This window comes from Vanacampus margaritifer, chromosome 16 (genome assembly GCF_051991255.1).
Source record: "Vanacampus margaritifer isolate UIUO_Vmar chromosome 16, RoL_Vmar_1.0, whole genome shotgun sequence".
NCBI lineage: Eukaryota > Metazoa > Chordata > Actinopteri > Syngnathiformes > Syngnathidae > Vanacampus > Vanacampus margaritifer.
Window position 1 is genome coordinate 4,808,515 of NC_135447.1, and position 25,289 is coordinate 4,833,803.

The 25,289-nt window shown below is 38.0% G+C and overlaps 1 protein-coding gene across 2 annotated transcripts in view; it reads left to right on the plus strand.

The window, feature by feature from the left end:
• Window positions 1–25,289, plus strand: part of camkk1a (calcium/calmodulin-dependent protein kinase kinase 1, alpha a) — a 48,373-nt gene that overhangs the window by 6,155 nt on the left and 16,929 nt on the right. For both annotated transcript variants that reach the window (XM_077547045.1, XM_077547046.1), the window contains exons 2-8: window positions 12,075–12,504; window positions 14,067–14,114; window positions 16,520–16,573; window positions 18,057–18,108; window positions 19,048–19,181; window positions 23,587–23,623; window positions 23,976–23,997. In XM_077547045.1, the coding sequence (XP_077403171.1) occupies window positions 12,190–12,504; window positions 14,067–14,114; window positions 16,520–16,573; window positions 18,057–18,108; window positions 19,048–19,181; window positions 23,587–23,623; window positions 23,976–23,997 (662 nt within the window). In that variant the 5' untranslated portion in view covers window positions 12,075–12,189. The remainder of the gene's footprint in view (window positions 1–12,074; window positions 12,505–14,066; window positions 14,115–16,519; window positions 16,574–18,056; window positions 18,109–19,047; window positions 19,182–23,586; window positions 23,624–23,975; window positions 23,998–25,289) is intronic.

The following is a 25,289-nucleotide window of genomic DNA, read 5'->3' on the forward strand; positions in this document are numbered from 1 at the left end:
GTTTTGTTTTCTAGTTGACCTATTTTTAAACTAATCTTCATGCCTTGGATTATTTCTCAATGTTAAACAAATAATAATGTTTGCTTTTAAAAAGAGTATCTTGCATAAGATGCCAGAATTAGTTGATAACGGATCCATAAGATCAGATATTGATTGGTATTGATTAGGGATGTCAGGCAAATTTTTAATTGTAATTAATTGCATGACTTCAATAGTTAACTCACGATTAATCAAACATTTTTTTTATCTGTTCTAAATGTACAATAAAATGGTTTATTCTCTCTCTAAGTTTTCATACTCTTGTTAACATAAAAGTGGGAAAATGTTTAAGGAATAGAAATATGGCTGCATCTTTTAGTCATGATACAGTAATTTCATAATAATTGTATTAAATTGCTGCCACTAGATGGCATTATTGCATCTGTAAGACGTTTGCATTTTTCTTTTTATATTAAGAGCCATCTAATCTTTAACATGAAGTAACTTGTGAAATTCTACACATTTTTTAAATTTGTAAAATACAACTTGGCCCCAGTCTCCACGAATATATTCATTATTATTAAATTTATTACTGCTAAATTTTGACGTGGACGTGTCTGCTGCATTGCGACTATGATTCCCCCCAGGACAGGCTTTCCAAGTAAGGGGCGGTCATTAATCGCACATTTAAAAAAATTTGTGTCATTAAAGGAACTTTAAATTAACTCAAAATTAACTCACTAATTTTGACACCCCTCATATTGATATAGTTGCTCTTGCAGCTTACACAGCTGCTATTCTTTGATTCAGTTACTGGTTTGGTCCATATCATGCCAGAAAATATGAAAAAGTGTAAAGTAAAAACAAAGGTTTTATTTTGATTCAACACAGTCTGCTTTCACCGAGAACTACCGAAATCAGTGTTTAGAATCTGAAATTCCAAGAATTTGGACAATTATAAATTAAAGATGGTTTCAAAACAATGAATTGATTATCAAAAGTAATCAGCGATTTATTTGATAATTGATTAGTTGACGATTAATCGGTTGATCGTTGCACCTCAAATGAACACATAATCGCAGTGTCATATTTTCATTACTAGTGCAAAACTACTGCCACTCCAATAGCCACAATTTGCAAACGCTATACTCTGTCATCAGCCATTTTTGTATTTATAACTTACCAAAATAATTGATGCCAAGTAGAGTTTTTGTCCCTTTCTTTTCCAAACTCTTTCAGCTGAATGTAGACAGTGGCATCTGTCTCTGCAACACTCCGAGTCCGACGTGCAACACTGCGACATGTGCAACTATTGTGAGATATGGATTAACAGATGGTAGTTTAGCTCGTGTACTTCTCTTTCTTTTTCTGTGTGGGAACAGGATTTTCTCATTTGTCTCTTTTCCTTCCTAAAGAAAAACTGAATATATTTTCTCTGCAAAAACTCACAGGCCACTTGTTTTGCACACTTATTTTAATGCCTTGCGGTGTTTCCTCCAGGATTTTTTTTTTCAGCAGCAGGAGCAGGCCAACTTTGGGTTGTGAAAATTCGGTCGATTTTTTTTTTTTCACGTCGTGCTCGGGGAGGGTGGCGGTGGATGAGAGACATTTATTCGGCATTGGATTACATTTATTCGCACGCATACTACACAACCACCTAGAGCTGTCAAAATTAATCGATTAATCGGCAAGTAATCGATTATCAAATGAATCGACAACTATTTTAATCCTTGAGTAATCGTTTAAACCCATTTTTTAAAATTTAAAATTGTCCAAATCCTCTGATTTCAGCATATCAACAGTACCGGTAATTGTTCACTGATTTCTGTAGCCCTTCATGAAAGACAACTGTGTTTAATCAAATAAGACATTTGCAAGCATATGTTTTTACTTTGGAAAAAAATGACCGAACCGGTAACATTGTACAACATCAATCCCCCCTTTTTTGTTTTATCACTATACGAAGTACTGTACAAAATAAACACCAGTCACTGGTTAATAAACCATAATCAGGGGGAAAATGCTTTAGAAATACACTTTAATGCAAAATTAAAATGAGTCCGATTAATCAATTAATCGATTGAATATTCGATCGATTAATCGATTCTGAAAATATTCGATAGTGACAGCACTACAACCAGCCCCGGTCCTTTTTAGCAGTGGGGGTTAATCGGTGCACCGATTCGTCGGTTGAGCCGGGGATAAGGGCCACCAGTCAGGAAATAGCAGGTAGAGATCTCCCACGCACCAAAACGAACCCCCGTAACACAAACCCCTCTCCACAAATAAACAGCCACGGAATATGGTGGGCCGTAACAGTGGGAAAACTGCATGGGGGGGGGGGGGAGTGATTATGTAAATTAGCTCGACCTTTATGTAACAATGGAGCGGAAGTGCAGAACAGCTCACGGTGTCATTTTACACTTGATGGGTGGGAACTTGAGAGACCCAACTATAATATCTTAAATTGTATTCATTAAGAATTCTAACATGCCATTAAAAATATAATTCTCCATATTTTCTCCTAATTACATTACCAGAGTGTCTGGTTGCTGAACTCGGATGCTCCTTTTTATGGAATTGAATGAAAGCACGCAGTCTTTTTTTGATCGAATGCTGTTAGTGTGGAAGGCAGGAGCTGATTGTGACATCGTCACTCTCCTTGTAGGGAAAGCCAACCCATTTTTCACCTCAGCTCATAAATCCAATCTGGGGAATCGACCAACCGTGGCGCCTCTCCACATTTCGCAGACAATTTTTAGCACTATTGATTTGGGGAGAAAGAAGCATGAAATTCTTTTCACTTGCCGGTATGAATCTTGGCCTGGTACTTTCAAAATATACCGTTTTCCTGAATATTAACTACATAGGTTGTATAAAAGCTCTTGATGTAACTTAATGGGAGAAAAACAGAATGTAAAAACCTTTGCACATGAACAGTCAGTACCACATAATTGATATTAGGCTTACACATCAATTAGATGATTTTTACCAGTGATGCACCGAATATTCGGCCACCGAAAATTTGGGATTCGGGGGGGGGGGGGCAACGTGCAGTCACACCTTGCTCCGCCCCCAGTCGTCATGGTAATGAAATCCGGGGTTGCCATTGGCTCAGAACTAGCTTGGTGTAAATTGTGCTTTAATTCTCGATCCTATTTTGATGAACACGTCACGCATGTTTTATTAACTCTTTGACTGCCAGACGTTTTCAGAAAAGGGATGCCGTGGGTGCCAGCCGATTTAAGCATTTTGACTGATCTTTCAAGGTCCACAGAAAATTATGTGTTTGGACTATGGAAACACACATACTACCAAATGAAAGATTGGACTCTCATCTTTCATCAGGAAAAAAAGTTTGTTTCTACCTTATTCCGTTTTTCAGTAATCAACAATAGAAAATGGTTAGTTTCACCTCTGTTTGGAAACAAACGTCTTTTAACGTCTTTGGCACTCCTCCATAGGATTTTACTAAACGTTATTTAACGTTTTTGGCAGTCAAAGAGTTAAGGCGGTCGTGGGCGGCATGGCTCGGTGGTAGAGTGGTCGTCTCCCATCCGCGAGGTTGTGGGTTCGATCCTCACCCCCTGGTGGCCATGTCAAAGTGTCCTTGAGCAAGAGACTGGAAAGTGACGGCAAACGGTATATCCAGTCGTTTAAAAAAAAAAAAAATTCTTGAAAACTTTTGGAGTGGTGGCCAGTTTACTTGGGTGAGCCGCGTTTCCACCGCAGGACGTTCGGGTATGGGGAGGGGGGGTAGGGACTTTCACCGGAACCGTCCTCTCAGCCGGCCCGCTTGTGGCTGTGTCTCCACTTCGGAGTGCGACCCATCCCGCGACGTCACGAGTTCCGATCGACACGTAGCCCCGAAAACCTAGAATTTTTTTTATTGTACATTTAGAACAGATATAAAATTTGTGATTAATCGTGAGTGAACTAGTGAAGTCATGCGATGAACTACGATTAAAAATTGTAATCGCCCGACACCCCTAATTTTCACGATCGCCATTAATCCAAAATTCTATATCTGTTCTAAATGTACACAATTTTTTTTCTATGTTTTCATACTCCTGAAAAAAGTGGGAAAAAATATTAAACTAATAAAAAAAAGTTCAAATGAATTTTTGACGTTAACTCTTTGACTGCCAAAAACGTTAAATAACGTTGAGTAAAATCCTATGGAGGAGTGCCAAAGACGTTAAAAGACTTTTTTTTCAAAACAGAGGTGAAACTAACCATTTTCTATTGTTGATTACTGAAAAACGGAATAAGGTGCAACTTTTTTTTCTGATGAAAGATGAGAGTCCAATCTTTCATTTGGTAGTATGTGTGTTTTTATAGTCCAAGCACATCATTTTCTGTGGACCTTGAAAGATCAGTCAAAAATGCTTAAATCGGCTGGCACCCACGGCATCCCTTTTCTGAAAACGTCTGTCAGTCAAAGAGTTAATAGCCGTCAATGGCAGTGAATGAGTTAAAGAGTACAATTTTCTCACGGTAGTAGGAATCCTCTAAGATCAAAAACTCAAACCAAAGTGTTTTTTTTTTTTTTTTTAATTCAGCCTCAGGGAAAACTCTTAGGTTCCGTGGGTGCTCTGCTTGAACCACATGCATGTTTGGGTTGTAGCGCTCCGATTGTAATGGGTAATAAAAGCAAGGCCTGTCTTTGAGCCGCATCTCATATTAAGGCGGTCTTTTAGCAGAGAGCGAATGTCAGCCGGAAGCAGCTCAATCAATGGGCTCGTCCAGCCACCTGGCCACAGGTTTCGAATATTGAAGAGAGGGATCAGCGGGATGTTCTGAGGGATTTACAGGGCACCGAAGGGGAGGGGTCCTTTCTCATTTTCAGCAGCAACATCATAATCCCCCCCCCCCCCGTGGGTTCTCATGATTGTAGACTTCCAGTGTTTGTGATATGGAACGCTTCGCTCTCAATCCTCATAGTGTGATTACCTTCGCTCCTCACAGCCAGTGCAGCAACCTTCTAAAAATAGATGATCAAGCAAGCAGAGGGTCTAGTGGACACAGGAAGGAAAGAGAGTATTTCTCCAACTGTTGATTCGATGAGACATGTCAACAATGATGTGAAGCTCTCGTCCCATGAATCATTTGCCTGAAGGAAAAGCTGGGGGTGGGGGGGGGGGGGGGTCTGGTCTGGTCTGCCCTTGTTAGTGCAGCACCATATCAAGGATTCCGAGGAAGGTCAACCGTGCTGTAAACTGCACTCGCAGTCGGTGTGAGTAGAGGAGAAATAATAAGCTCATCCGGCATGTCAGTGTTATATCCTGTGTAATCCTAGAGCCATTATTGGCAGTCGCAGGTAATGGCAGTCAGGGTTCATGAAATTTCTACTGGGGCAGATATATTCATAAATCATGGATAATATATTGTGTGTTTTTTGCCATCAGGTCTCGCTGAGCTGTTTAATAGATTTAGAGTTAGAGTGGTGTGTGGTACAATTGCTTGCTAATCCTGTGGATTCATTTAAGGAGTTCCAGGGATTAGTCTGTGTTAGATGAACACATTAGAAAGTGTCAAGTGAAAACACTGCAGGTTCCTCTGTAGCTGGGAAGGGCTTTTGACATGGAGACATTTTTTGTCCGTTGGCCCCCCGTGGATTTATCCTGTCATTTGATGACCCAGTGATATGGAGGACCAAAACTGCCCAAAAAAAATAAATAAAAAATGAATGATTAAAAGTGAAAATAAAAACGGATATAAAAAATATATAATTCGAACATTAAATCCCCAAAAATAAATATAAATGGAAATAAAAACAAAAAATATATACATGAATAAATGCATTTGTATTTAATTTTTGAATTATATTTTTATATATCTGTTTTTATTTTCATTTTTAGTCATTTTTATATTTATTTATTTTTAATTTTGGCAGTTTTGGTCCATACTGCCAGGACGAAATGTTATTCAAAAATGTATAATTGCATTTTTTTATGTATGTATATATTTTGTTGTTGTTTTTATTTCCATTTATATGTATTTTTTCCGATTTAATTTATTTTTGAATTTATATATATTTTATATCCATTTTTATTTTCACTTTTAGTCATTTTTATATTTATTTATTTAGTCATTTATTTATTTTTAATTTTGGCAGTTTTGGTCCATACTGCCAGGACGAAATGTTATTCAAAAATGTATAATTGCATTTTTTTATGTATGTATATATTTTGTTGTTGTTTTTATTTCCATTTATATGTATTTTTTCCGATTTAATTTATTTTTGAATTTATATATATTTTATATCCATTTTTATTTTCACTTTTAGTCATTTTTATATTTATTTATTTAGTCATTTATTTATTTTTAATTTTGGCAGTTTTGGTCCATACTGCCAGGACGAAATGTTATTCAAAAATGTATAATTGCATTTTTTATGTATGTATATATTTTGTTGTTGTTTTTATTTCCATTTATATGTATTTTTTCCGATTTAATTTATTTTTGAATTTATATATATTTTATATCCATTTTTATTTTCACTTTTAGTCATTTTTATATTTATTTATTTAGTCATTTATTTATTTTTAATTTTGGCAGTTTTGGTCCATACTGCCAGGACGAAATGTTATTCAAAAATGTATAATTGCATTTGTTCATGTATGTATATATTTTGTTGTTGTTTTTATTTCCATTTATATGTATTTTTTCCAATTTAATTTATTTTTGAATTTATATATATTTTATATCCATTTTTATTTTCACTTTTAGTCATTTATTTATTTTGAATGTTGGCAGTTGTCCATACAGTAAAGGGATGGGAGTCAAATCTTTATTTAAATATTTGAAAAAAAATTCACACGCTGAAAAAGTCAGAAACGGCTGGAGTGCCCGCTGCCCCAAGTGGGGGTACTTCAAGTAATTTGGGGTCTTGTTCACGTGTGAGGGCAGAATGGAGCAGGAGTTTGACAGACAGATCGATAGGAGGCCTCGGGGACGACCCTGGAGAGTCTCCTATGAGTCGACCGTTTGCCAATTTTCTCTTAAATTTTGCCATTGTGGTGCACTGATGAGCCATTTAAAATCCCGTGTCACCGGCCCACACAAATTATAGCCCGGATGAATAATTTCTGTGACTGCAATTGTTTTAAATCCATTTTTAATTTCTCATTACCATAGCCGGTAGCTGATTTTTATGCATACTCACTCTCGACAGAGCCCTTTGAGATGTTGTTCACTGTGCTCATAGAAAGAAAACCTCATTGGAAAATGTCACGTTAAAATCTCAGTCAACGATGACGAGGCATAATCACTCCTAACTGCTACCGTAACAGAAGACGACATTTGGGGGGGGGGGGGGGGGTCTCATTTAATCCTTTCACCCCCCCAAAAAAAAAGAATCAAGTGTATCTGTGTGGTGGTGGCGGGGGGTGGGGGTGGATTGGGTGTAAGATGTTGGAGTGTGTGCGTGTGTGTTTATACGCACACAAAAGCTATTTAAATACAAGCTGTTCTGATGTCCCCAATGTGCTATGCGGCATTCCCACTCTCCTTTTTTTGCTCAGGGATTTATGTGAAGCAGCCACTGTTTGAGTAATATGAAATATGACAGGTGAAGGGAAGTGGAGGCCTGTCACACCTTCGTTTTAAACACATACAGTATGTTTGTGTTTATGATTTAGAAAAAAAGGGGCATGTGATGTCTTTATTTGCAGTACTGTACAACGTGGTTTTCGCTGATGACATGGAATCAGGGATAAGCGACTGATTGGCCGCTTGATAATTGAAAAAAAAAATGGGGCGGGGGGTGTTTTTTAAAACATTTTTTTCCAAGCGACCCCCCCCCCCCCCCCGACTGATAAATATTAAATTTATGTTTATGAAAAAAATGAAAAAAAAAATAGGTGCCAAATAACGAATATGCACGTGTTGGCTCCAGTTTGAAGTTGTAATGACACCATTCACCACTAGATGGCAACCAGCGCTTAGTTACGCTGACACCAGGTCTTACACCGCCCTATACTACAGTGTGATTAGGCCTAATAATTTTTTGGGACACACAGTAGGCAACACAACTTTATTTATTAGCACATTTTATACCAGGCTGGGCGATATGGCCACAGAGCAGAAAATGGAGCAAGCCATTTTGATTCTGAATCTTTATTTTTGAGGTGTTATAAATAGAAATGTTATTTTGTTTGTCAATTGATTCTTTGCATATTAATAAAATCTCCACATAAAATCAATTTGTCCTTATTTGTATTAGTAGTAGTAATAGTAGTGTATGTAGAAAGTTAACAGCTCCTGAAGTTTTGTTATTCCTTTATACTCCATTTATCTTATTGATACAGTCATTTCATAATAATTCATAAAATTGACTGAAATAATAAACAAAACACGACCAACAAAACACAAACAAAAGTATAGCGTTGTCTTTCACAGTGTCTTTCTTATATTACAATCATCCTCGGCAATAGAAATGAACAATCATTCAGAACAAAACAATTTCATGTTACATATGTTTTTTTGTTTTTTTTTATGTTTAATAATGACACAAACAATTAAATAATAACACAAAGTAATGTAAAAATGCTGTTTGTGGGCCGGTAAAAAATGGTCAGTGGGCCACAAATGGCCCACAGGCACTAGTTCGGACACCTCTGGTTTATTTGTACCATTTTATTTAAATAACTCATTGCAACATATAGTGAATAAAAGAGCTCATCTGCTCCGCCGAGGTGAATGACTGGCAAGCACGCTGGGATCGGCTCAATATCCCCGACACCTTGCACAGAATATAAATGTTGCACATAAATATTTTAAACACTTCTCAGCTTGATGTATTGCCATTTGGAGAAGCTGAAATTGCAACTTCAATAAGAAAGATATTATTGAGTTAATACCGCTAGCAGAAACCAATTTTCTGTTGAGTGTTTTTGTTTTGTTCTTTTTTTTATGTGATGTTAGAATCGTGTGGGTGTACCTAATAGAGTTTCCAGTGAGTGCACATTTCCAACATTCACCAATGCCCTCCGCTCTCCTGACTATCTCCTATTGTTAAATAAAGATAAAGACTGTTCATAAAAAGGACGATAAATAAACCTATGTAGGTTTTCAAGGTTAAAATTTTAGCAGTAGAAATCTAGGGGGAGGGGGGGGATTCATCTGTGTTTACAATGCATTGCTCTCTGTCAAGGACTCATAAAAAATAAGCCAGAAAGAAAAAGACCGAGCCAATATATGAAGCGCTCCTTGAAGATTTCCTCTGTGTGCATTATTATGGGATGTCCCCCGTTTCTCAGCCTTTTTTTTCTCTTTCTTTTATCCTGCTCTTGGATCTCATTGTTTGCCTTGCATGCAACAGAATTCTGGCACAGACTGATAGAAGTCAGGTAAGAGTGAAAGTGGTTCACTAATGGAGTCATTTGTCCAACAAAACCACTCTGGAGCTTTTACCGTTATTGCCTGTCGGGTAGCTAAACTTGAACAAAAATGGCCGCTGTTGAAAGCACTTGATTTTCAACTGTAGCTCTCAAGGCTGTCATTGGTTTTCATCCATCAATGTCTGCATTTTGTTTTTAATTCCAGCAAGACATATGATGTGTGATTTTCTAGGTGAAGTCTCATATCTTGATACAAAAGATTGCAATTAAACAAATTATTAAAGGGAAAATTAATACTTTTTTTCCCGAAAATTTGCCACTTTATAAACTCGCAAATTTACGAGTTTTTTTCTCTCGGAAAATATTGCCCCCGCCCTCTAAAAAATATATATTCATACGTGGCCCTAATACTCCGTCGTAGCATTCAGTACTGTATTTTCATTATTCTTAGAATTATGTTCCAGTTTTCTTGGCCAAGAGCTTTTTATTTAAATTTTTTTATGATTTCAACAATGCTGTCTATTGTGAACTGCTGTGTCAAGTAATGTCAACTCATAATGTTACCCTGTTAAAAAATGTGCTGTAGTGTTAACAGCTGTTCCGTTTCAAACCATTTCCCCCTGCAAACCACTTCAAATACCATGCCTGTTTGTTTTTTTTGTTTTTTTTGGGGCAGAATGCATCAAATCCGTTTCCCACAATCAGCCTTTGAGCAACATTGTAAACTAGAAAAATTCCCGCGGAAATTTTTAATGGGACTGCTGACTCTTGTAAATGAGCTGAACAGTTTAAAATTCAAACCACTGGAATCGGTCAAGAAATGTGGAAGTTAACCATAATCAACATCAACTAAAAGTATCTTACTGTCCCTGAAAATGTATTTAAAAAAAATGTAAATGAGCTGGACAGTTTAAAATTTAAACGGCAAAAATCGGTCAAGAAATGTGGAAGTTAACCATAATCAACATCAACTAAAAATATCTTACTGTCCCTTTAAGAACGCACACACATTTGACTTGGAGACGTCACGCACCCACATTCCATTCATATTGTATGAGAGACGCACCCCTGGAACAAAAGCCTCTCACAACTTAACGGTTCAAGATACAGATTCAAGAAATGGCTCGTTAGAACGGCAAGGGTTTGGGGAACACGAGCATGTTCTCATTTGTTTAATCGGATGAAAAATGACCAAATGAGAGCAGGTTGAAAACTTATGATTTATCAGAAATGCAGGGGTAAAGGCGCCCACATGGCGTTTTTTTTTTTAAATACAAAATTGTCACTTTTGAAGGTTTTCAACACATGGATTCCAGCAAACATGTGCATGTTGATTTGGCTCAAGTTTTTTTTTTTTTTTTTTTTAGCTTTCTCCAAATATTGTTCCTTAGTTTAGCTGGCTTGTCCTGAGATTTGTCATTCTGTTCATTTTTACTCCCACCCCTTTTTTTCTATTCAGTGGATATTCTATTTCGAGAGTACGAGATGGTTACGAGTTTGTAGAAGCAGACTACACATTCAATATATATTTGTTTTGGCTTATGGAGTCTCTTGGTTTTCTTGTGGGGGAAAAAAAAAATCTGTTTATGTGTGAAGAGCATATTTCTGGACATACTGCATTACGTGATGTACGTTGAGATACATTTGTTGTTATGTTTTATCAATATCACTAAAGCTCAATAAATTGTTAATATTGCAGGAATTCTACTAAATAATAAAGTGATAGTGTTTTGATCAAAAATACAAGATAAAAATTTGTACAGGGATGTGATTGTTCCGCTAATTCGCGGAATTACGCTTTTTTTTATCTCCCCCCCAAAAAAAAAAAATTCCGTTTTTTTTTTTTTTTTTTTTTGTAGTTCATTGTGTATGCACATGACTCCGACAGATAACATCTTCTGCTATAACAAAGACATTTGTGGTATGCTCTAATATGAGTTACTTTTCATTTGGTCATGATACAATTATTTGTTCATGAAATTTGAACTCTTCAACATTATTTATGTGTTAACTTAGTAATCACATTAGTTAGATATGATGATTTTCTCAGTGATAGTTTTTAAAAGCAAAGGCAGTCCAATGTTTTTGAATGTGACTGATTTTGAGTTGACTAAAACTCCCATTTTATATGGGATAGTTCAATATACATTGAAAATTTATGCTGTTGTTTTGTCTATTTCTTTGTCATGTGAGTGCATTGAAAGTACTTAAAAACACGGAAAACCCATGAGCTCCTGGACCTAGCTGGGTGCCAGCGGCCCCCAGACCCCCGGCTAAATTTTCAGATAATTTCACTTTGGTCAAATCACATCCCTGTTTGTAAGACAAATGTGGCATTTGCAAATTATTGTTGAACATGTTTAAATTGAGCCAAATAATTGAGTTAACGGCTTAAAAAAGTGACATCATTGATCATCGGGAATTCTGGGCCTGTGAGGTCCTCTGAGACTCTTTTGTGATTCAGTACCGTACAGATAAACTTGACTTGCTTGCAAATGGCTACAAAACATTTTATGTAGATCAACAATGCACACAGTGTAGATCACAGAAAACGAATTCAGACTTGTGCACCCAATTAAAGATTTACATTACCACCCTGGAGAAAGAATGGTTCAAATTAATCATTAAAGGCCCGAAAATATTATGACATGCTGGCCCATGATTATTGTGATGAATTTTGACTATAATATCCCAATATATATATATATATATCTAAACTCTGCTCATGTTTTTCCTCTTTTTGGCTCCCAGATCTTGCAACACCCCGAGGACTGCGGACGCCATCTGGTCCAGTTCACATTGATGCAGGTGGAGGCGCAATATTACTCTTCCAATCAACTGCGCCAAGCCCACCTCTCCTCCTGCCATGGCGATGAGCAGCGAGCCCGGCATCGAAAGGCTGGAGTCCAGTTCTGAGGAACAGAGCAGCAGCCTCACGGACATCCTGGCCGCCATGTCCACAGAAGATCGGGGCGCTCCTGTGAGAAATGGACGTGCTCAGCTGGACAGGGATCAGCCCAAAAGGACTCAACCATCGCGTCCTCAGTTGACCGGGAGGAAGTTTTCTCTGCAGGAGAGAGGCACTTACCTCTCGTCTGGAGGGGGGTATACACACGTCTCCCCTCGTGTGGCTCGAAGGCCCACGGTGGAGTCTAAACGTGTGTCCATATCGGATTCTCAGGTGAGGGTTCATACGAGAGAAGGTTCTTTATCTTAATTGGCTGGCGGGCTCGCATGCAAACGGAGCACAGTAATCAAAATTTGATTCACGGACATTAAGTGCACAGATATTGATCCGTGACGCTAAAGCAAAGGATCCAGTGAGTTCAGCAGAGGAGGTTGGCAGCACCGCAGGAGCGATTGTCAAGAAACATCCTGTGCTCCAAAACACACAAAATAAATCGCTCCAAAAAAAAACAACCTCCAAAATAGCCACTTTTCAGGAGACCCCAAAAACGTCATGTTTGTTCAACCATTAACGTTGCATCAACAAAGAGAGCAAACCATTTTCAACACCTGAGATAGGTAAAATATTTGAAAAAGATAAAATAATAATAATAACATCCACATGTGTGGACTGACAAAAAAAAAAAAGAAATGTAGAAAATTGTCACTTACACCAGCAATATACAGCATCTGTATTTTTATACATACTATGTACGTATACAAGTATATCTGTTGGGGATAGACCAATATTTTTTTTTTTTAGAGCTTACTAGGGTTTTTGTTCAAATGTTTATTCGACAGGTTTTCACTTTTCAGATTTGCAACTTGCGTCTTGAAAATGATTACACATATGCTGCTTTTCTTTCTTTTCCTATTCTGAGTGATCTACAATGAAAATTGTTTTTGCGTAAACACAATTTATTTATTTGTGTAATAAGATGTTATAAAATGAAACCGCCATGATGATGCAGTATTTTGTTTTTCAACATAACATTTCTCCCCCCCCCCATTAATGCCTCTGACTCAAAGCAGCGACCCATTCCCAGAGTTTGGCACTCTTAATGTTCTTGACCAGACTAAGCTCTTCTTCCGAACAGCCCTGCCCACACTCCCTCACACCATCACACCAGTCAGCAACCTCCAACACAAAATCCTAGTCCCAGCTGTGTTTTTAAAATAAAAAATAAAAAATTGTTTGCCCAGCAAGCAACACATTATATAACCTGCTTCATAATAGTATTTTTTTTTTCTAAAGCACTTCGCCTGGTGGCCTTGCAACATGAGCTGCTTCTGTATTTTTTATTTTTTTTGTCATGCTATTCTGGTCTGTTTTTCACCATCGACAAAATGTTCTTCCCCCTCCTCTCAGTCTGGGAACACAAGCCTCAGGCATTGCTCTGGCTCAAGCCACCACCACCACCACCACCTACCAACTCTCATCAGAAATGCGTTGCATCCATTTTCGCTATGGATCCACGTGCTGATCCTACAATTTGAGCACTCGCTCACTTTGGTGTGTGTGTGTGTCCCTGCGCTATCCAAAACCTCTCTGACCGTTCTGTCGTTTGCTCTCCTCTACTGGCTGGCTGACGCTGATATGTAGTGGCGGTGGTTGCTATGGAACTGCAAAGCAGCCTTTCTAAGCAATACCACTCTAATGGACTGCAAACACAAAGTAGAGACTGAACCATCAGCAACCACACACAGCAACATCTGCACTTTTTTTTTTTTTTTTTTGCCATTGTGTGTTTGTGATGATTGTGTTTCTTCTCCCTTCCTGATTTTAACCTCTTACAGGATTGTATCCAGTTGAACCAGTACAAGTTGAAAAGTGAAATTGGAAAGGTGAGTTTTGTTTCTTGTTGTTTTCACATCACATGTGCAATCCTTTGAGCTGGGAGGCGCAAGTTCCGCCTCCGCGCTTTCGACCATCCAATCATACAGACGCTCCCCAACTTACGAACGAGTTACGTTCCGAGCGATCGTTCGTAAGGTGAATTTGTTCGTAAGTTGCTTCAGTGCTATATTTTGTATTATAATTTATGTTTAAAGAGAATACGTACAGTACTGTACTGTACTACGTATGTTAGAGAGAGAGAGAGCGAGAGACACACACAGTATGTACATGTACGTAATAAGATAAATAAAATGAAGTTTAACTTACTTTTGGAAGATGTACTCGATGCTTAAGGATTTGATGGAGGAGGAGGAGGAGGAAGAGGAGGATTTTATATCATGAGAGGTTCTTCGTCGTCGCTGGAATGGGCTTCAAAAGTTACTTCCTCCTCCGTAACTTCAATGTAGGAAGAAGTTGAGGGTTGATGAGTATCTTCCTTGGAGGATTTACTAGAAACTGGCCGAAAGAAGCGATCTAACGACGATCGCACAGTTTTCTTCTTTTTTCATCATAAATGATGCGGTAGCACTGTATGGCATCATTCAATTGATTTGCAACCTTTGTGCAACGTTCAATATTTGGGTCTTGCTGCTCGAAGAGTGCGATGGCTTTATCTATGAGCGACAAGTTCTTCTTCTTCTTCCTCCTCCTCGACACGTTGCTGAGCCTCCAATGCTGGGTGAGCTCTCACAGCGCCAAGCGTCGGTATTAGCGGCGGAAAGAAGCACTACAGTACTCGGAAAAAGGTGCGCAATAAAAAAATCAAACTTACAGCATCTCTTTCCGAACATTTTTTGACATGCGCGCATGCGCGCAGACATGTTCGTATGTACCGTTGTTCGTAACTCGAATGTTCGTGAAAGTAGGGGAGCGTCTGTATTAGCTAAAGTTTATGTTATTTCATTTGAACATGTCTTTAATTCAGAATAGATTTCATCACTCCGCGTGAGTTACAAAAACTTTCGGCCACGCACATTCAGCAGGCCAGGTGTGTTGCACGAACCGACACGGAAATACATACACACTAAACTTTTGCTAAATGAGGATACGAAGTAAACTGCAGTCATACTCATCGTGAGTTGGGCTATTCTCATGCTGCAATTACTTAATCAATAGTCAATACAGTTTGCGTAGATAGGGGTCAATCAGAATGTGGAGACAGGAAGTTGACGTAGCAGGTAAGTGAACCAAGATAGCAATTGTATTTAATAGCATGAGTTTGAGCAAAAACCACAGCCACCTGAATGACTAGCGATTTTCATGCATTTTTTTTTAATTAATGTTAGAAAAGGAACATGTGAACATTATATTGTATTTAATGTTTATTAAGCGTGTGTGTTTTTTTAAAAGAATTTTTGGAATTTAACCCTATAAAGCCAAACGACATTTTGATCCCTCTATTTCTCGAGTATAATATATTTTTTCCCATTAATACCCTGACGTATATAGTCTGACACATGCATTTCACGGATACTCCATTAGAGGGCAGTATCACCTGGCTGATGGCTTTTCCAGCTACCTTGCAAGAGAAAGGAAGAGGCTACCTATACTTCAGATTTTTTCAAAATACTAATATGTTTGATATGTCTGTTAATTGTCAGATTTTTGAAAGGTATAAATGAATGAATTTAAAGCATTGTGACCGGATGTATCAAATATGACACACAAATCAAAAGTCATATGTGGAAGTTGTTTTGTTTTTTTAAGTGTTTTTGTTTCAGAATTTTCTCTCATATATTTTATGGTTTGTGCTTAATAGGGTAAATTTAATGTACAGTATTATTTTTACCCAATGAATTTCAGTGGGCATCAATTATACGTGGATATATTCCTCCATGTTCTGTTCAAATCAATAATCGAGTCTCGTTTTGTTTTGTTTTCCCAAACTTGCTGATTGGCTGCAAAAATCCTAATCGTGCAAATTGTCAATTAAGAAGCGGACAATTCTGTCAAGGATATCAAAAGAAATGTACTCTAGTGGTGAATGCTTGATCTAAGTCATTTAGAATAATTTAGGATTATTTTGTATTCATTGTGCAAAATTAGAAGGAATAATGGACAAATAATTCTTGAATACGTTTGTTGTAAACATAAATCATGCAACCGCGTTTGGTTTACTTTAAAAGCAACAATGTGACAGAAATGCTTGAAGCTTTTTTGCACCCAGACTACCCAAACAAAAGTGGAAAATGGAGATCCTAGAGCAGAGTGTGTGGGAAGCTGTACAGGCCAAACATTTTGTTTTTGAATGGGTTGACTGCAGCCGTCTCAGATGGATGCGTTTGTTTGTTTTATTAATGAACAACAAACTGTGGCCACATTTGATCCCTTCTTTTGTTGTTTTGTTTTGCAGGGTTCCTACGGAGTAGTCAAACTTGCTTACAATGAGGATGATGACAAACATTATGTAAGTCAGCACATTTCATTTACCTGTAATCACTTTCCTGCCATTAAAGACACACGATGGTGTGTTCAGAGCCGCTCTGCCTCTGCCTGTTGCGTAGCGAGGAGGAGCTCCAGAAATTTCCCCTTGTGCCATTGATTTTTTTTTCCTTGTCTTCCACCTCAGTGGTTTTCTGCCTCCTTTGATTTTTCACTTCCAGTGCATCCGTGCATTTACAGTGTTATTGTGCATCAAGCAGATATTAGTTCATTGAAGTGCGAAGGCACATTCGCCCATGACGCTGAGAGATTTGCTTCTCCAAATGCTTGGCATCGGAAGTTTTTTTTTTTTTTTTTTTAAATGTAAAAATGTGATGTACAGTCGAATCTTTCTGGATGAGTCATAAAGACTTTGTGGCAGTTCCGCACGGATTTGCATAAATAAAGGGTCACTCACCATCATGGTGCCCGTGGGCACCGAGTCATCCCCAAATGCAAAATGAGTAGGACACATTTGTGTCTGTTGTAAAAACATTTTTAATAAGTAATAAAATCAGTGGACATTGTAATTTCGAATCTTTTGAAATGTAAACACTTGCGGGGAATTATATAAATAAATTGTTGCATCGTTGATATTTATTGCTTTCCTACCTTGTTAAATCATTGTTGATAATTATTAATTGCTACCATTTGTATCAAGATACTTTGACCTGTATTTTAGGTCAAGATTATTTTGTAGTCAATCCATCTAGTTTTCTATAGCGTTTGAGTCACACGTCAACTGGAGACAATCCCATTTTTGGGCAAGAGGCGACATCCTGGATTGTTGCATTTTTCATCTCCAATGCATTTAAAAAATATAAATTATTCAAGGTTTTCTTTCCTTCATGTAAAGCAATTACCAGACAATGCATACCCGCTGTCTGTTTTGTGCTTTTTACGCCCACCGCCAAACCTGAACACCTACCCATGAGTCTAATGAAAAGAAGAAGGGAAAAAAAAAAAAGATCTTGGCCAAATGAAGAACAACGTGAACACGGTTTTCAATAGAATTAGATAATCCAAGGACATGTTCGCAAAATCAACCATTTTCATTCTTAAGATTCATAAGGAGTAATACATAATGCGTCTACATTCGAATGTTTAGAAGCATTCACTGGTGACACGGATTGTTGAGTGTGACAGAAATGGCGGCCTCCTGGGACAAATTGTGGGTTTTTGCCAGCTTGTCTCTGGTGACATCTGAGTATTATCCTAAATAACAGTGACAAGAATCAAAAGCGGAGCAGATGAGTAATGACACGCATAGATGGTTGATTCTGTTTCCTGGTCATTTGAATTTTATTTCACGCAGGCGTTTCCATCCGCAGCCCGAGCCACGCGTTCACCGATTTAATCATGTATACACGCATGCGGGAAGGCAGGCGTGCACATCAATGTGGATAAAAATGGAGTGCAATTTAAAAAAAAAAAAAAAAAAGACCAAAATGACACTTCTTGCTTTGCAGGCCATGAAAGTGGTGTCCAAGAAGAAGTTAATGAAGCAGTGCGGTTTTCCACGTAAGTCAAAGCCCACACACCTGCAAAAACACAATCGTTTTGCAAAAACATCCAGATTATGACGATTGTTTTGCCTTTTTTTTTTTATATATATATATATATACAGGGATGTGATTTTTCCGCTAATTCGCGGAATTCCTCTTTTTTACCCCCCCCCCCCCCCCAAAAAAAAATCCGATTATTTTATTTTTTTTTTTTTTTGGATTTCATTGTGTATGCACATGACTCCGACAGATAACATCTTCTGCTATAACAAAGACATTTGTGGTATGCTTTAATATGAGTTACTTTTCATTTGGTCATGATACAATTATTTGTTCATGAAATTTGAACTCTTCAACATTATTTATGTGTTAACTTAGTAATCACATTAGTTAGATATGATGATATTCTCAGTGATAGTTTTTAAAAGCAAAGGCAGTCCAATGTTTTTGAATGTGACTGATTTTGAGTTGACTAAAACTGCCATTTTATATGGGATAGTTCAATATACATTGAAAATTTATGCTGTTGTTTTGTCTATTTCTTTGTCATGTGAGTGCATTGAAAGTACTTAAAAACACGGAAAACCCATGAGCCCCCAGACCCCGGGCTAAATTTTCAGATAATTTCACTTTGGTCAAATCACATCCCTGTATATAAATTGGTTTTGTGGCACATTGGCACTGAATAGTGATCACTTTTTCACTGTGACAAAGTCATTGATGCCCACTTGCCTTTTCAGTTGCCGCAGGTTACAAATGCTGTTTTTCCCCCTATGCATTTGTGCATGTGTGTGTCAGGATTGTACATCATTATTAAAAAAAAACAAAAAACAACCAATGTAGCATTAAACTCGTAGCAGGAAAAGTTACAAATTTCTCGATTAAAGCATTTGTTAGAATACACATATAATGTGGAGACATCAGTTTTTGGTGTTCTAAATTTGGGATTCTGCAGGTCGTCCACCTCCAAGAGGACCAAAGGCAGTCCAAGGAGAGCAGCCCAAATTCTTGGGACCATTGGAAAGGGTCTACCAAGAGATTGCCATCCTCAAAAAGCTCGATCATGTCAACATTGTTAAACTAGTGGAGGTGAGTTGATCACTTTTTATCCTGAAAACAAAATCATTCATCAAACATTCCGGATCCAACCAGCGAATTTGCTAGACAATTGATGTTAATGATGAAATCACATTGTTAATGGAAGATCTGTGTTAACGTGCACCTGTGTTCCAGGTGCTACCCTAATAGAATAACTTGAAAATTACAGTGGAAATTTTGAATGGGACTCCTGATTCTTGCAAGGTGGAAAGACGCTTTGGAGATGCCTACAAACAAGAATCTGGGGTCTAACTAATGTTTTGTCCAACATGGCTGCCCCATTGGGGGAGTGGGTGGGGGGGGGGGTGCTTCTCGGGACACCCTCATGCCGAGTTTAGACTAGTAAAGGTGCGTAAAGCATATTATTGGAAATAAGACACACCAGCCCTGTTGTCTTGAGAATCATTGTCTTGCTTTATAATTGAGGATATCCCAATCAGTCTCAATAACATTTTGATCAAACCAAAACATTTTCAGCCTTCATCCCAAGTAAGGAATCTGTCTCTTTTTTTTCCACTACTTTTGGAAGAGAGTGCATTTGCCAATTACATTATACCCAATTTGTTCCCCGAGTTCTGCTTGGGTTAAAGTCACTTTGATTCTTGGCTGACAATGAGATTGCATTCCAGTCCCTCTTTTCTCTCCTTTTGAATATTGAAGCCCACGCAGTGAAGAACAGATTAAAAGCATTGAATGTGATGTGTCCATTTGTCACAGATGGCGGGGACAAGGAGGAATATCATTCATGCTGAGTCATAGAGGACCACTTTTTTTATTTTTTTTTTAAGCAACAATCTGTAAATCCAGTTACTTTTTTAAAATCTGTCTTAGTCAGCCACTACATTAATCAACAGTTACCAAGAAAAGTACCAACTCACTAGGGGTCAGAAGCTGTCACCCCTTCACGCATGTTTTTCTTTGAATGTTTTTTCTTCTTTCTCTGTGATGACTTACTACTTTTATAATCTTATTTGGAACTAGAAAAATTCCCGCGGAAATTTTGAATGGGACTGCTGACTCTTTGGTAATGAGCTGAACAGTTTAAAATTTAAACGACTGGAATCGGTCAAGAAATGTGGAAGTTAACCATAATGAACATCAACTAAAAGTATCTCACTGTCCCTGAAAATGTATTTCAAAAAATGTAAATGAGCTGAACAGTTTAAAATTTAAATGACTGGAATCGGTCAAGAAATGTGGAAGTTAACCATAATCTAAAAATATGTCACTGTCACTTTAAGAGCGCACACCCATTTTTGACTTGGAGCCGTCACGCGTCCCACATTCCATTGAGATTGCATGAGAGAAGCACCCCTTGAACAAAAGCCTCTCACGACTTAATGGTTGAAGATACAGATTCAAGAAATGGCTCGTTAGAACGGCAAGGGTTTGGGGAACACGAGCATGTTCTCATTTTCTTAATCGGATAGAAAATGACCAAATGAGAGCAGGTTGAAAACTTATGATTTATCAGAAATGGAGAGAGGAAGGCGCCTGAAATTAACATATAAAAATAAAATAAAAAATAAAGGTACTAAATGACACCTTAGCCAAATAAAAGTTAGTTTGTCTGAAAGAAGACACTCGTGACTACAAAATGTGAGAATTTGATGTCTAGTGAGCAAAGATTGTGGCCATGGTGACGAGTTGAAGTGAAACTTTTCCAAATAGAAGTAGACTTTTCTTTGTTCCCGCCACTCTAAACAGAGTGTGTTAAAATGCTCTATCACTCACTGTCTTTGAACCCGCACAGGGGGGAAAGCTTTCATTCCTTAAAAAAGATTTCGACACTGAGCTAAAGATGGGAAAAATTCCTACAAAATGAGCTAAAATTTGTATCGGTCGGATAACGTATGCGTGCGCAGCGTGTCTTGGAAAAAGGTGCTTGATGTGTGATTTTGTCTTCCCTTTTCCCATTCATTCCTATGGCACTTTTTGGGGTACTTTTTGGGGTATTGCGTCGCCGTGGTAAGTCGGAATTCCTAGAAAAATGAGCAAGTCATTTGTGACCTTTATGCGACGTTTTAATCATCACGGTTTATTTGCCCAACGTAATGTAAGTGAGGGTTATTCAAAGTAGCCTGCTGTCTTGAACGCGTTACTTATTGTATGTACAGTGCTACACAATTGCAATATTGCATTTGTTGAACATGTAAAAAAAAAAAATCCAGTATTTTTGTGGACATTATACATTAACTCACACTAGTTGTGCTAGATTGTCTGTTCTGTTTTAGCCCCCCCCCCCCGCAAGCGTAATGTTATGTAATGATCCATTATTAAAATGTATTAGTCTCTTCACAATACTACACATCTGCATAATGAGGCATTAAAAAAAATCAATTACTACTCCCAACCTACAGCTGATTCATTACGGTTGACCAATCAGATTCAAATTGACAACGAAATGTAGTAGAATGCACTTTTTAAACTGCAAAGGCTGTTCTTTTTATTTATTTCAGTTTAGTTGACAGGGATGTGATTTGACCAAAGTGAAATTATCGGAAAATTTAGCCGGGGGTATGGGGGCCGCATATCAACATATTGAAACCTGAAAAGTGCAAACATGATCATTATTACGTTATAATATTTTCGAAAAAAAAGGGGAAAACTGTCAAATTAATTTGAAAAGTTTACCACCTACCTCAAAATTCACGACTCTATCAGCAACTGGTACAGGTTGTTGGGGTGGATCACGTCTCTCTATTACCGCTTCCGAAGTTTTGGAGTTTTCGTTTGGGCACCGAAACTTACAGCGATGGAATAATTTGTTGTTCTTGACTGGAGTTCTTTCACGTGTTTTTTGCTCTTTGCGTGACTTTCAAGAGCTTTGAAACCTCTCCCACCATAGTCAATGGTATCATGGCACCAAATGCAAAGCGCTTTCCCGGCACGATCGATCTTCCGAATAAAGTCACTGAACAAATTCGTCACAGTCTTCTTTCCAACATTTGTAGATATATCCTTCTCTAACCAGTCCCATCGAAACTTGTTTTTTTACGATCTTGTCAATTTTCTTAACTCGCGGAGCATCTTTGCGTTCGATCACGGACATCTTTCTTTAAACACCCGGCAAAAACGTGTGAGAAATGAACAATGGCATACTCCTATGCCTTTATAACAAGCGCGTTTATTGGTCAACACGGAGACTTCAGCCAATCGCAAGATCCGTTTCACTTCAGCCAATCGCAAGATCCGTTTCATTTCAGTAACGGAAACACTAATATGGAATGCTGTAGAGACGAAATCTGAAATTTTAAATTTTTATTTTTGGAGATAAAAAAAGCGGAATTCCGCGAATTAGCGGAAAAATCACATCCCTGAGTTGAGCAGTTAGCATATTTTTACACGTTCATAAATTGCTAGTGACACTATTGACTTTGGCGGTCCCACTGTAAATTCACACAGGTCAGCTTGTCAAAAAAAAAAAAAAAATCATATTAAAGAAGAAAAAAAAAAATACTAGACAATAATATGTTCTATGCAGCCCTACTAGTCTAAATATGGTATTCTGGTTAATATTGTGTAAGTGGAATATTTTATCAATATCAGAAGGTGGCCATTTTGGAAATGATATCGCAGTTGCTCAGGTTAACAGCCAATCGCAGCTCAGCTTCAGAAAACAGGCGAGCTGTGATTGGTCATTGCCTGAGCTCTGAGTAACTGTGATGTCATCATTCATTTGACAGCAAGTGGCAAAATGGCCGCCCCCTGAGAAGGATAAAAATGGTTGGATTTTGCTGCATAACTCATATTTCACAAACGTTAATCAGAACATGTTTAGATTAGTCAGGTCACATATAAAAAAATATTGTCAACATATGTTGACGGTTGACTTCTCCTTTAATTCTTTCAACTTGCATTTTCCACAATGATCAGCAATGTTAGGAAGATTCGTGTAATTAAATCCCCCCAATTGTTCCTTACTGTTGCTTTAAAATACTAGATTATAAGCAACCATTCCCGATAAGGCATCGCTTTGACAGACCTTTTATCTTCCCTCTTGTCGTTTAAACCCACAAAGGATGCTTTACCGAGTTGCCTCGCAAGAACCACAGTGCAGCGATGACATCTCTGTTTATTAAAAAGACCATCAGTCGAATTGAAGCAAGCCATTGCGCGGATGACATTTTTAAATGAAAGCTTCTCTGCTGTCTGCCGGTGAACTCTTAAGCTGCTTTAATGCGCGTCGACTGAAAAGGTCAAATAGTTAAAACGGTTCGGTTCAAAATGACTTTGCAGCTGTCACAAATCTTTTTTTTTTTCTTCTTTTTTTTTTTGGGACCGACTCAATCCACATAATGCGTTATGCACAGATTGGACCCTAAAAGTATTTTTCGAAATGATAATAAATATTACCGACAGCTTACTGTTATTCATTGTTGTGTTTGTTTAACAGGTGCTGGACGATCCTTCAGAGGATAACCTTCACATGGGTACGCATATACCGTATTTTCTTCCTTCCTCTGCTTTTTACCCTACTTTGGTAACTACGGTTCAAATGACTAATTCAGTTCGTCCCTGGCTTCCCTCGCACCTCCTCGAGGCGCACGCGAACCCTCAGCAAGCACCGCCAGATCACAGATGGAACGTTAAACTTCTGACATATGGCAATATGTCAATCAATATCAATATGGCACATTGAGACAATTCAATGCTCTAATTCATGGCTGTAAATTTGCTAGCCCGAGGCTACGCAGTGGCTAAACATGTTTGCATGAAATCATGGATTATTTTGTCACCGGCCTTCATATTTACTTTATCCATTCTCTTTTTTTTTCCCGACAGTGTTCGAGCTGATGCGCAAAGGGTGAGTGCAACGTGTCCTTTGTTAATATTTGAAAGCTCATCCCCTCGGTTTCTCTTCCTCCGCTTCCTCATTTCTTCATTCCCTCCATCCATCCGCCCCCAACCTCAGCTTTTCGAGTTTTCTTACACAGGGATGTGAGCCGGCACCGTTGCCGGTTTTGGCGCCTTTTCTGGCTTCAAAGGGATTTGTAATAAGTTCATGCTTATTACCGGCAGAAGTCAGCTCCTGCATGCTTGGGCTGCCTCCCCCAGAATGCTAAAAAAAAAAAGGGATCAAATGAAATGAGACCTGTTGTTATTACATAAGGGTGGGAGGGAACGTGGTTAAACATAACATGCGTGCATGCAGTTGATAGGATTTTCTTTTTGATCTTTTAATCTTCTTGGTGCACATGATCATTAAAGTGCAAGTTGTTGCAACTTTTGGCTTCTCTCATTATGGGTTGCCACATAAACACCTTAATCTGATTATTGTTGACTTTTTAAAAGTTGTACTACTAACACAGCCAGACTATTTGACTGGAAAATAAATTCTGTGGTGTTGTGTTTGGACCGAGAAGGAAACTCCCAGTCATTTTCACAGAAGCAATTCCCTTCACTCTTCCGGCTGTTTTACTGGATTTTGACTGATTTTGCAAGGCCCACAGAATATTGTGTTCTATTGCTATAAAAACATGGAACCTACCAAAAGAAAGTATATTTCTATCTGTTTCCGTTTTGCAGCAATTAGCATTGTAATAGAGCTAAGTTTCATCATTATTCACAAATCTATTTAGAATTGTGAGTAATTAGAGGTTTTTTTTCAACATGGTTCATTTCCTTTGCTCTGCTGCCACCTGCTGGCCGTTTGTGTAATAACTACCATTTCTTCAACCGTTCTTTGCAGTTGAGAAGCTGCATCAAAGCCTTCTGTATGCTCTAGCATTTTTTTTAAACGTTTAATTACTTTCGTCTTTGGGACACTTCAAACATTTAAAATAGAACGTATTTAGACGTTTTTGGGAGCAAATGAGTTTAAAAGAATTTAAAAAAAAAAAAAGTTAAGTCAATCCTTCTCAATCCTCAAATGGTAGGGTGGACCCAATTTGGGGGTTGGGGGGAATACAATGCCAGCGTTTTTTTTTTGTTTGTTTGTAATTGCACATCCACTACATTAGGTGACAGTGGCGCGCTCATTGTGCACAAGGACAATTAGCTCCTCCGCAAAGTGGTCATTACAGCAGTTTTAAAGACAATTGATAACATTCATAGTCGTGTCAGAGAGTTGGGGAGGGGTGTGAAATGCTTTGTTCC